Below are 11,560 nucleotides of genomic sequence, written 5' to 3' on the forward strand. Positions count from 1 at the left end.
CACACTCTCTCCACTCTCTATCTTTCCTCTCTCTCTCACATCTCTCACACTCTCTCTCACACTCTCTCTCTCACACTCTCTCTCACACTCTCTCTCACCCTCTCTCTCTCACACTCTCTCTCTCACACTCTCTCTCTCACACTCTCTCTCTCACACTCTCTCTCACACTCTCTCTCACACACTTCACACATCCTCTCCTCTCACACTCTCACACTCACTCACACACTCTCTCTCTCACACCTCTCACACTCTCTCTCTCTCACACTCTCTCTCTCACTCTCTCTCACACTCTCTCTCTCACACTCTCTCACTCTCTCACTCTCTCTCTCACACACTCTCTCTCACACTTCTCACACTCTCTCACACACTCTCTCACACACTCTCTCACAACTCTCTCACTCTCTCTCACACTCTCTCTCACACTCTCTCTCACACTCTCACACACTCTCTCACACTCTCACACTCTCACACCTCTCTCTCTCACACTCTCACACTCTCTCTCTCACTCTCTCTCTCACTCTCACTCTCACTCGCTCTCTCTCTCACACACTCTCTCTCTCACACACTCTCTCTCACACTCTCTCTCACACTCTCTCTCTCACTCTCTCTCCACACACTCTCTCTCACACTCTCTCTCACACTCTCTCTCACACACTCACTCTCACTCTCTCTCACACACTCACTCTCACCCTCTCTCTCACACACTTTCTCACACTCTCTCTCTCTCGCTCTCTCTCAGCAGGGCTCGGGTACGTGCAGATGGTGGGGGGAGCAGGGAGAAGGTGTATTTGTACTCCTGGGGAGAGGCTGCTGTTATTCCCAGTGTATTTGAGGTGGGACTTGGCCAGGCCCAGAGGCAGTGAGTGACTTGTACTTTGTGTGTGTCACAGGTTCCCTCCAGTCCCAGTACAGAGACCGCGGGAGGAGTATCTCCATGGACCGGGGTGTGTCCACCCTGCTGCTCATCATCAGCTTCATGTAAGAGCTGTGCCCTGAATAAATCTCCTGCCCCGACCCCGGCCACCCACTCCGCGGACCCCCGGCCACCCACTCCGCGGACTCCTGGACCCCGGCCACCCACTCCGCGGACCCCTGGACCCCGGCCACCCACTCCGCGGACCCCCGGCCACCCACTCCGCGGACTCCTGGACCCCGGCCACCCACTCCGCGGACCTCTGGACCCGGCCACCCACTCCGCGGACCCCTGGACCCCCGGCCACCCACTCCGCGGATCCCCGGCCACCCACTCCGCGGACCCCTGGACCCCGGCCACCCACTCCGCGGACCCCCGGCCACCCACTCCACGGACCCCCGGCCTGCCGACCCCTGATCCCAGACCCTGGAGTTGCTCCCCCGATAGCCCCCCCCTCCGACCTCACCCCCACCCTGATCTGCTCCCCCAAACTAACCCCTGACCCCTGACCTGCTCGGTTGGGTTACAGACCCCACACTCTGGGATCTTGCTCTGTAACCTCCCCCAGGCTCCCGTAGTGCGGGTTAATCGGCGAGTGCTCTGGGTTATTCCCTTGACCTGCGGTGTGGGTTTAATTACCCTCCGTCACCGTTTGATCGTCACCGTTTGACCGTCACCGTTTGACCGTCACCGTTTGACCGTCACCGTTTGACCGTCACCGTTTGACCGTCACCGTGAGCCAGCTTTCAATATTTGGCGCCGTCATAAGTTTCAACAAACAATATTTTCCGGGCTGTTGTTGGGTAAAGCCACCCGACCATCGCCTGCACTCCATCTCACACACACCCTGTGCTTCCCTCCCCTCCGTCTCTCCCGCACTCTGTCTCTCGCTCCCTCCCCTCCGTCTCTCCCGCACTCTGTCTCTCGCTCCCTCCCCTCCGTCTCTCCCGCACTCTGTCTCTCGCTCCCTCCCCTCCGTCTCTCCCGCACTCTGTCTCTCGCTCCCTCCCCTCCGTCTCTCCCGCACTCTGTCTCTCGCTCCCTCCCCTCCGTCTCTCCCGCACTCTGTCTCTCGCTCCTCCCCCTCCCCCCTCCGTCTCTCTCCCTCCGTCTCTCTCCCCCCCCCTCCGTCTCTCTCCCTCCCCCTCCATCTCTCTCCCTCTCCCCTCCGTCTCTCTCCCTCCCCCCCTCCGTCTCGCTCCCTCCCCACCTCCCTCCGGCCCGCACCCTCTCCTCCTCCCTCCGACTCTCTCCCTCTCCCTCCGACTCTCTCCCTCTCCCTCCGACTCTCTCTCTCTCTCCCTCCTACTCTCTCTCTCTCTCTATCTCTCCCCTCTCTCTCTCTCCCTCCGACTCTCTCCCTCTCCCTCCGACTCTCTCTCTATCTCATCCTCTCTCTCTTTCCCTCCTACTCTTCCTCCCCCCCTCCCTCATAATCTGCCACCTGTCGAGTTTTCCCCCTCAGTAATTTCTCTTTCTTTGCTTCCTGCCTCTCTCCAGGATCACTCTGAGGTAAAGTATTCTCTTCCCCCAGTCTCGCTTCTGTCCGTCCATCCTCCATGTATTCCCGCAGTCGATAGATCCCGCCCTCCCTCTCCCCCATCTCTCTCTCTCTCTCTCTCGCCCCTACCCCCTCTCTCGCCCCTCCCCCTCCCCCTCTCTTGCCACTCCCCCCTCTCTCACCCCTCCCCCTCTCTCGCCCCTCCCCTCCCCCCCTCTCTCGCCCTTCCCCCTCCCCCCTCTCTTGCCCCTCCCCCCTCTCTCGCCCTCCCCCTCTCTCGCCCCTCCCCCTCTCTCGCCCCTCCCCCCTCTCTCGCCCCTCCCCCTCTCTCGCCCCTCCCCCCTCTCTCGCCCATCGCCCCCTCTCTCGCACCTCCCCCCCTCTCTCGCCCCCCTCTCTCTCGCCCCTCCCCCCGTCTCTCGCCCCTCCCCCCGTCTCTCGCCCCTCCCCCCGTCTCTCGCCCCTCCCCCCGTCTCTCGCCCCTCCCCCCGTCTCTCAACCCTCCCCCCGTCTCTCGCCCCTCCCCCCTCTCTCGCCCCTCCCCCCTCTCTCGCCCCTCCCCCCTCTCTCGCCCCTCCCCCTCTCTCGCCCCTCCCCCACTCTCTCGCCCCTCCCCCACTCTGTTGCTCCTCCCCCCTCTCTCGTCCCTCCCCCCTCTCTCGTCCCTCCCCCCTCTCTCGCCCCTCCCCCCTCTCTCGCCCGTCCCTCCCTCTCTCGCCCCTCCCCCCTCTCTCGCCCCTCCCCTCTCTCTCGCCCCTCTCCCCTCTCTCGCCCCTCCCCCACTCTGTTGCTCCTCCCCCCTCACTCATCCCTCCCCCCTCTCTCGTCCCTCCCCCCTCTCTCGCCCGTCCCCCCTCTCTCGCCCCTCCCCCGCTCTCTCGCCCCTCCCCCGCTCTCTCGCCCCTCCCCCGCTCTCTCGCCCCTCCCCGCTCTCTCGCCCCTCCCCCGCTCTCTCGCCCCTCCCCCGCTCTCTCGCACCTCCCCGCTCTCTCGCACCTCCCCGCTCTCTCGCACCTCCCCCGCTCTCTCGCCCCTCCCCCGCTCTCTCGTCCCTCCCCCGCTCTCTCGCCCCTCCCCCGCTCTCTCGCCCCTCCCCCGCTCTCTCGCCCCTCCCCGCTCTCTCGCCCCTCCCCTGCTCTCTCGCCCCTCCCCTGCTCTCTCGCCCCTCCCCCGCTCTCTCGCCCCTCCCCCTCTCTCGCCCCTCCCCCCTCTCTCGCCCCTCCCCCCTCTCTCGCCCTTCCCCCCTCTCTCGCCCCTCCCCCTCTCTCGCCCCTCCCCCTCTCTCGCCCCTCCCCCTCTCTCACCCCTCCCCTCGTCTCTCGCCCCTCCCCCTGTCTCTCGCCCCTCCCCCCTCTCTCGCCCCTCCCCCCTCTCTCGCCCCTCCCCCCTCTCTCGCCCCTCCCCCCTCTCTCGCCTCTCCCCCCTCTCTCGCCCATCCCCCTCTCTGTCGCCCCTCCCCCTCACTCGTCCCCCCCTCTCTCGCCCTGCCCCTCTCTCGCCCCTCCCCCTCTCTCGTTCCTGCCCCCTCTCTCGCCCCTCCCCCCTTTCTCGCCCCTCCCCCCTCTCTCGCCCCTCCCCCCTCTCTCGCCCCTCCCCCTCTCTCGCCCCTCCCCCTCTCTCGTTCCTGCCCCCTCTCTCGCCCCTCCCCCTCTCTCGCCCCTCCCCCCCTCTCTCGCCCCTCCCCCGCTCTCTCGCCCCTCCACACTCTCTCGCCCCTCCACACTCTCTCGCCCCTCCCCCGCTCTCTCGCCCCTCCCCCGCTCTCTCGCCCCTCCCCCGTCTCTCGCCCCTCCCCCCCCTCTCGACCCTCCCCCCCTCTCTCGCCCCTCCCCCTCTCTCGCCCCTCCCCCTCTCTAGCCCCTCCCCCCTTCTCGCCCCTCCCCCCTCTTTCACCACTCCCCCCTCTCTCGCCCCTCCCCCCCTCTCTCGCCCCTCCCCCCTCTCTCGCCCCTCTCTCGCCCCTCCCCCCCTCTCTCGCCCCACCCCCCCTCTCTCGCCCCACCCCCCCTCTCTCGCCCCTCCCCCCTCTCTCGCCCCTCCCCCTCTCTCGGCCCTCTCCCGCCCCTCCCCCCCTCTCTCGCCCCTCCCCCCTCTCTCGCCCCTCCCCCCTCTCTCGCCCCTCCCCCCCTCTCTCGCCCCTCCCCCCCTCTCTCGCCCCCTCCCCCCCTCTCACCCCTCCCCCCCTCTCTCGCCCCTCCCCCCCTCTCTCGCCCCTCCCCCCCTCTCTCGCCCCTCCCCCCTCTCTCGTCACTCACCCCCTCTCGCCCCTTCCCCCCTCTCTCGGCCCTCCCCCCCTCTCTCGCCCCTCCCCCCTCTCTCGCCCCTTCCCCCCTCTCTCGCCCCTCCCCCCTCTCTCGCCCCTTCCCCCCTCTCTCGCCCCTCACCCCCTCTCTCGCCCCCTCCCCCCCCTCTCACCCCTCCCCCCCTCTCTCACCCCTCCCCCCCTCTCTCGCCCCTCCCCCCCTCTCTCGCCCCCTCCCCCCTCTCTCGTCACTCACCCCCTCTCGCCCCTCCCCCCCTCTCTCTCTCACCCCCGCGCTCTCTCTCTCTCTCTCTTTCTCTCTCACTCTCTCTCTCTCTGACACACTCTCTCTCTGTCTGTCTCTCACTCACACTCACTCTCTCTCTCTGACACACTCTCTCTCTGTCTGTCTCTCACTCACACTCACTCTCTCTCTCTCTCTCCCCAGCCTGCTGGTGCTGATTGTGCTGAACGTGATGCTGTTTTACAAACTCTGGGCTTTGGAACAAGCTGCTCAAACACTGGAAGCCTGGCGTGTTCACGTGCTGTCGGAGGGGTGAGTATATTGTGTCCCGCTCTGTCATAGGGGTGAGGACAGTGAGGCTCGGGGTCAGTGGGTGCTGAGTGTCGCCCCCGTGTGGTGGGCCTCTTATCAATAAGAGCAGACATCGACGACGAGGTCCAACACCGCCTCCAGTGCGCCAGTGCTGCCTTCGACCGCCTGAGGGAAAGAGTGTTCGAAGACCAGGCCCTCAAATCCACCCCCAGCTCATGGTCTACAGGGCTGTAGTGATACCCGCTGTCCTGTATGGCCCAGAGACATGGACCATGTACAGTAGGTACCTCACCCCCAGCTCATGGTCTACAGGGCTGTAGTGATACCCGCCCTCCTGTATGGCCCAGAGACATGGACCATGTACAGTAGGTACCTCACCCCCAGCTCATGGTCTACAGGGCTGTAGTGATACCCGCCCTCCTGTATGGCCCAGAGACATGGACCATGTACAGTAGGTACCTCACCCCCAGCTCATGGTCTACAGGGCTGTAGTGATACCCGCCCTCCTGTATGGCTCAGAGACATGGACCATGTACAGTAGATGCCTCAAGTCGCTGGAGAAATACCACCAACGATGTCTCCGCAAGATCCTGCAAATCCCCCGGGAGGACAGACGCACCAACGTTAGCGTCCTCGACCAGGCCCAACATCCCCAGCATCGAAGCACTGACCACACTCGACCAGCTCCGCTGGGCAGGGCCACATTGTTCACATGGCCCCCAGACACGAGACTCCCAAAGCAAGCGCTCTACTCGGAACTCCTTCACGGCAAACGGGCCAAAGGTGGGGCAGAGGAAACGTTACAAGGGACACCCTCAAAGCCTCCCTGATAAAGTGCAACATCCCCACCGACACCTGGGAGTCCCTGGCCCAAAGACCAGTCCGCCCTAAGTGGAGGGAGTGCATCCGGGAGGGCGCTGAGCACCTCGAGTCTCGTCGCCGAGAGCGTTCAGAAACCAAGCGCAGGCAGCGGAAGGAGCGTGCGGCAAACCAGTCCCACCCTCCCCTTCCCTCAACGTCAATCTGTCCCACCTGTGACAGGGACTGTGGTTCCTGTATTGGACTGTTCAGGACTCGTGTTAAGAGTGGAAGCAAGTCTTCCTCGATTCCGAGGGACTGCCTATGATTGATGTGTAGTGGGTGAGTATCGCCCTCGTGTGGTGGGTCTGAGTATCATAGAAATATAAAAAATAGGTGCAGGAGTAGGCCATTCGGCCCTTCGAGCCTGCACCACCATTCAATAAGATCATGGCTGATCATTCCCTCAGTACCCCATTCCTGCTTTCTCTCCATACCCCTTGATCCCTTTAGCCGTAAGGGCCACATCTAACTCCCTTTTGAATATATCTAATGAACTGGTCCCAACAACTCTCTGTGGTAGAGAATTCCACAGGTTCACAATTCTCTGGGTGAAGAAGTTTCTCCTCATCTCGGTCCTAAATGGCTTACCCCTTATCCTTAGACTGTGACCCTGGTTCTGGACTTCCCCAACATCGGGAACATTCTTCCTGCATCTAACCTGTCCAGTCTCATCAGAATTTTATATGTTTCTATGAGATCCCCTCTCATTCTTCTGAATTCCAGTCGATAATCCCAGTCGATCCAGTCTTTCTTCATATGTCAGCCCTGCCATCCCGGGAATCAGTCTGGTGAACCTTCGCTGCATTCCCTCAATAGCAAGAATGTCCTTCCTCAGATTAGGAAACCACAACTGAACACAATATTCCAGGTGTGGCCTCACCAAGGCCCTGTACAACTGCAGTAAGACCTCCCTGCTCCTATACTCAAATCCCCTCGCTATGAAGGCCAACATACCATTTGCCTTCTTCATCGCCTGCTGTACCTGTATGCCCACTTTCAGTGACTGATGTACCATGAGACCCAGGTCTCGTTGCACCTCCCCTTTTCCTAATCTGTTACCATCCAGATAATATTCTGCCTTCCTGTTTTTGCCACCAAAGTGGATAACCTCACATTTATCCACATTATACTGCCTCTGCCATGCATTTGTCCACTCACCTAACCTGTCCAAGTCACCCTGCAGCCTCTTAGCATCCTCCTCACAGCTCACACCGCCACCCAGCTTAGTGTCATCTGCAAACTTGGAAATTTAACACTCAATTCCTTCATCTAAATCATTGATGTATATTGTAAATAGCTGGGGTCCCAGCACTGAGCATCGTGTGGTGAGTGTGAGTGTCTCCCGCGCGTGTGTTGCCGCGGGTCATTGCTGTGGGTCGTGTCTCCAGAGACCGACTTGTGAACTTGTTTTTATTCTTGCTGTGACAGAAAGATCCCGCAGACGGCCGTCGAATGGGCTCGTATCCTGAAGCTGCAGACCAACCTGCACAATGCCGAGCTGCTACAATGGAAGAATGTCCTCAAGGCCTGCGTTGGGCTCCTGGATGAGGTGAGGAGGAGTTGGAATCAATTACCCACCTTGTGATGATCAGTGGTCCGTGATTGTATATCCCGAGTCTGCGTGGTGACCCCCCTGCTTCCCCGCTGTGGCGGACGTAGATATCTCTGGGCTTGTGGCCTTTGGCATCACGTTGGGCAGATACTGAATCATTGAGTCACACAACAGGGAGAGACCATTTGGACCATAGGGTCTGCACCGGCTCGTTCAAAGAACGTTCAAAATACTCTCACCCAACACCCCATTCCCCGCGCTGTTCCCATATCCCGGCATTTTATTCTGAAATATTGATCTAATTCCGTTTTGAAGGCTGTTAATTGAGTTTGTATCCATAACCCTTTCCCGGCAGTGTATTCCAGATCCTAGCTACTTGCTGCATAAGAAAACGCTTTTCCTCGTGTCGCCTTTGGTTCTTTTGCCAACCCCCTCTGGATCTCGGCCCCTCCGCCAATGGGAACAGTTTCTCTCTGCACTGACTAAAACCCCCGTGATTTTTAACAAACCTCTCAAATCTCCCTTTAACCTTCTCTGCTCTAGAAACAGAGAAACATAGAAACATAGAAAATAGGTGCAGGAGTAGGCCATTCGGCCCTTCGAGCCTGCACCGCCATTCAGTATGATCATGGCTGATCATTCCCTCAGTACCCCTTGCCTGCCTTCTCTCCATAACCCTTGATCCCTTTAGCCGTAAGGGCCACATCTAACTCCCTTTTGAATATATCTAATGAACTGGCCTCAACAACTTTCTGTGGTAAAGAATTCCACAGGTTCACAAATCTCTGAGTGAAGAAGTTTCTCCTCATCTCGGTCCTAAATGGCCTACCCCTGGTTCTGGACTTCCCCAACATCGGGAACATTCTTCCTGCATCTAACCTGTCCAGTCTCATCAGAATTTTATATGTTTCTATGAGATCCCCTCTCATTCTTCTAAATTCCAGTCGATAATCCCAGTCGATCCAGTCTTTCTTCATATGTCAGCCCTGCCATCCCGGGAATCAGTCTGGTGAACCTTCGCTGCACTCCCTCAATAGCAAGAATGTTCTTCCTCAGATTAGGAGACCAAAACTGAACACAATATTCCAGGTGAGGCCTCACCAAGGCCCTGTACAACTGCAGTAAGACCTCCCTGCTCCTATACTCAAATCCCCTCGCTATGAAGGCCAACATACCATTTGCCTTCTTCACCGCCTGCTGTACCTGCATGCCAACTTTCAATGACTGATGTACCATGACACCCAGGTCTCGTTGCACCTCCCCTTTTCCTAATCTGCCGCCATTCAGATAATATTCTGCCTTCCTGTTTTTGCCACCAAAGAGGATAACCTCACATTTATCCACATTATACTGCATCTGTCATTTAAGGAGAACAACCCCAGCTTCTCCAGTCTCCCCCCATCACTGAAGTTCCCCCATCCCCCGGGACCATTCTGGTCAATCTCCCTCCCCACCCTCTCTAAGGCCTCACATCCTCCCTAAAGTGCAGGGCCCAGAATTGGACACAATCCTCCAGTTGGGGCCGGACCAGTGTGTTCTACAGGTCCCTCATAATTCCCACACTTTTGTACTCTACGCCTCTGTTTATGAAGCCCAGGATCCCGTAAGCTTGTTTAACCACTTTCTCAACCTGCCCTGCCACCGTCAGTGATTTGTGTCCATATCCCCCCCCCCACCGGGTCTCTCTGTTCATGCACCCCCTGTAGGATTGTACCCTTTAGTTTATATTGTCTCTTGCTCTTCCCACCAAAATGTATCACTTTGCACTTTTCTGTGTTAAACTGCCTGTGCCCCCTGCCTGCCCATTCCCCCAGCCTGTCTGTGTCTTCCTGACGTCTATCACTCTCCTCCTCACTGTTTTCTATACTTCCCAGTTTTGTGTCATCTGCACATTTCCATATTGTGGCCCGTGCACCCAACTCCAAGTCATTAATATTATCATAAGCAGCGGTGGTCCCAGTCCCGAGCCCTGGGGAACCCCGCTGTCAGCCTCCCTCCAGCCCGAGGAATGGCCGTTCACCACACCTCTCTGTCTTCTCTCCCTTGGCCGATGCGGCTTAATGTACCTAATTGGATGTTTGAACATGCACCGTGTTTACAGCACAGATCCTACAGGTCCGTGCCGGATGTCAAGCTCCACACCAGCCTCTCTGTGGTTTGCGGATTCTCATCGCCGTTGTTGTGTGTTGCAGATGAGGTTTTCACTGGCGAGGCTGCACAAAGGCGTTGTGTTGGTGCATCGGCCGGCAGAATCGGAACAAAGTGCTGACGACCCTTTCTGACCTGGGAGTAACACTGGAGCTCGCGCAGCGCACCGCAGTGTCCAATCGCAGTTCACCTGCGCTGCAGAACCGGGGCCACCGACATCACAAAACCGAATCACTACAGGAGGCACTTTCCCTGAGCACGTCGCAACACTTTCCTGCTCGTCCCAGAGTCCATCTCCCGGGAACGCTAATTCCAGGGGAACAATGAGTCACGATTGGTCAGCTCCTGGCCGCACCAGACCCTGACAATGGGTCAATGTGGAGAAGCTTGTCGTCTCATCGATCGCTAGCTGCTGGAGGTCGACTGATCCATCGCTACACCACAGCATCCTCACCCTGGGGGGGGTGGGGGAGAGAGAGGGCGTGGGGGCAGAGAGGGGGGGGACTGAGGGCAGCGGAAGAGAGGGGGTTCTCTGAGGGCGGGGGGAGAGGGTGGAGGGGTGGGAGGGGAGTGGGGAGAGAGAGACTGGGGGAAGGGGACTGATCCGTCGCTACACCACAGCATCCTCACCCTGGGGGAGGGGGGATGGGAGAGAGGGCGGAGGGGGGAGAGAGAGGAGAGAGAGAGTATCGCAATTCTCGTCCCGGAGGAGGGGTCATCCGAGGGGGGGCGGGGGGGAGAGACTGGTGAGGGGGGTTATATTTTGGGTGGGGGGGCGGGGATGAGTGAGGGGGGAATGGGATGGAATGGGGGAGGCGTATTGGGGGATGAGATGGGGTAAGTGGGGGTTATATTTTGGGGGGAGAGGGGTAGGGGATTATATTTTGGGTGGGGCTGAGTGGGGGGGGTGGATGAGAAAGGGTAAGTGGGGGTTATATTTTGGGTGGGGGGGGTGAGTGAGGGGGGATGGGATGGGGGGGATTAGATGGGGTAAGTGGGGGTTATATTTTGGGTGGGGGGGTGAGTGAGGGGGGGAGGGGTATGGGGGGATGAGATGGGGTAAGTGGGGGTTATATTTTGGATGGGGGGTTGGGATGGGAGGGCACAGGGGTGTTATATTTTGGGGGGAGAGGGGTATAGGGGGGTTATATTTTGGGGGGAGAGGGGTATAGGGGGGTTATATTTTGGGTGGGATGGTGGGTGGGGCTGATGTGAGGTGTGGAACCTGTGAGGTCAGTAGGTTATGTTTGGGGAGATTGGGCTGGGAACCGGGGGCAGAATGTGAGCCTGTGGGAATGTTCACAGAACCGCTTTCTGGCCGGACGGAGAGCCCCCGATTCCCCGCTCCCCGATTCCCCGCTCCAGACAATGCTTCTCCTGGTCACAACTGGTCTGCGGCCAGCCACACGGGTTTCTGCAGCTGATTTACTGAATATTTCGCCCCGGCCGTTTTGGTCGAAAGGTTTTGCGTATTTATTATTTGTGATCCTCCGACCGCCCCCACCCCGGTAGAATATTCCCCGAGGATTTCCTGACCGTGTCAGTATCGGTGTCCCGGCCCGCGGGGAAGGGCAGTGTTGTGGATCACCAGTGTTCAACGTTCAGACTCTGAAAATGTGTTTTATTTATACAGAGTGACAGCAATTATCAGGGAGGTGTGATCGGTCGCTATCAGTATTACAGCAGCATTCGGTTCCTGGTCACAGGGCTCGGTCCGAGGGGTGGGGGGGGCGGTTCACACTGACACTGTGACAGGACGAGCTGAAGGGTCTGTCTGTCTCAGTGTA

General features: G+C 59.3%; 1 protein-coding gene across 1 annotated transcript; it reads left to right on the top strand.

The window, feature by feature from the left end:
- The first annotated feature begins 887 nt into the window (after positions 1-887).
- LOC139250468 (protein Aster-A-like) lies at positions 888-10,249 on the top strand. Its single transcript, XM_070872871.1, has 4 exons — positions 888-978; positions 5,105-5,212; positions 7,502-7,622; positions 9,818-10,249. The coding sequence occupies exons 1-4, from the start codon at positions 935-937 to the stop codon at positions 9,905-9,907; spliced, it is 363 nt and encodes a 120-aa protein (XP_070728972.1). The 5' UTR covers positions 888-934; the 3' UTR covers positions 9,908-10,249.
- Positions 10,250-11,560: the final 1,311 nt, after the last annotated feature.

The sequence above is a fragment of the Pristiophorus japonicus genome, unplaced genomic scaffold (assembly GCF_044704955.1).
Source record: "Pristiophorus japonicus isolate sPriJap1 unplaced genomic scaffold, sPriJap1.hap1 HAP1_SCAFFOLD_3795, whole genome shotgun sequence".
NCBI lineage: Eukaryota > Metazoa > Chordata > Chondrichthyes > Pristiophoridae > Pristiophorus > Pristiophorus japonicus.

Excerpts from the sequence above, each read along its gene's own strand:
- LOC139250468 (XM_070872871.1), top strand. The coding sequence starts at position 935 with ATGGACCGGGGTGTGTCCACCCTGCTGCTCATCATCAGCTTCAT. Across the intron at positions 979-5,104 it reads CTGCTCATCATCAGCTTCAT|CCTGCTGGTGCTGATTGTGC; the intron begins GTAAGAGCTGTG and ends CTCTCTCCCCAG. Across the intron at positions 5,213-7,501 it reads GTTCACGTGCTGTCGGAGGG|AAAGATCCCGCAGACGGCCG; the intron begins GTGAGTATATTG and ends TTGCTGTGACAG.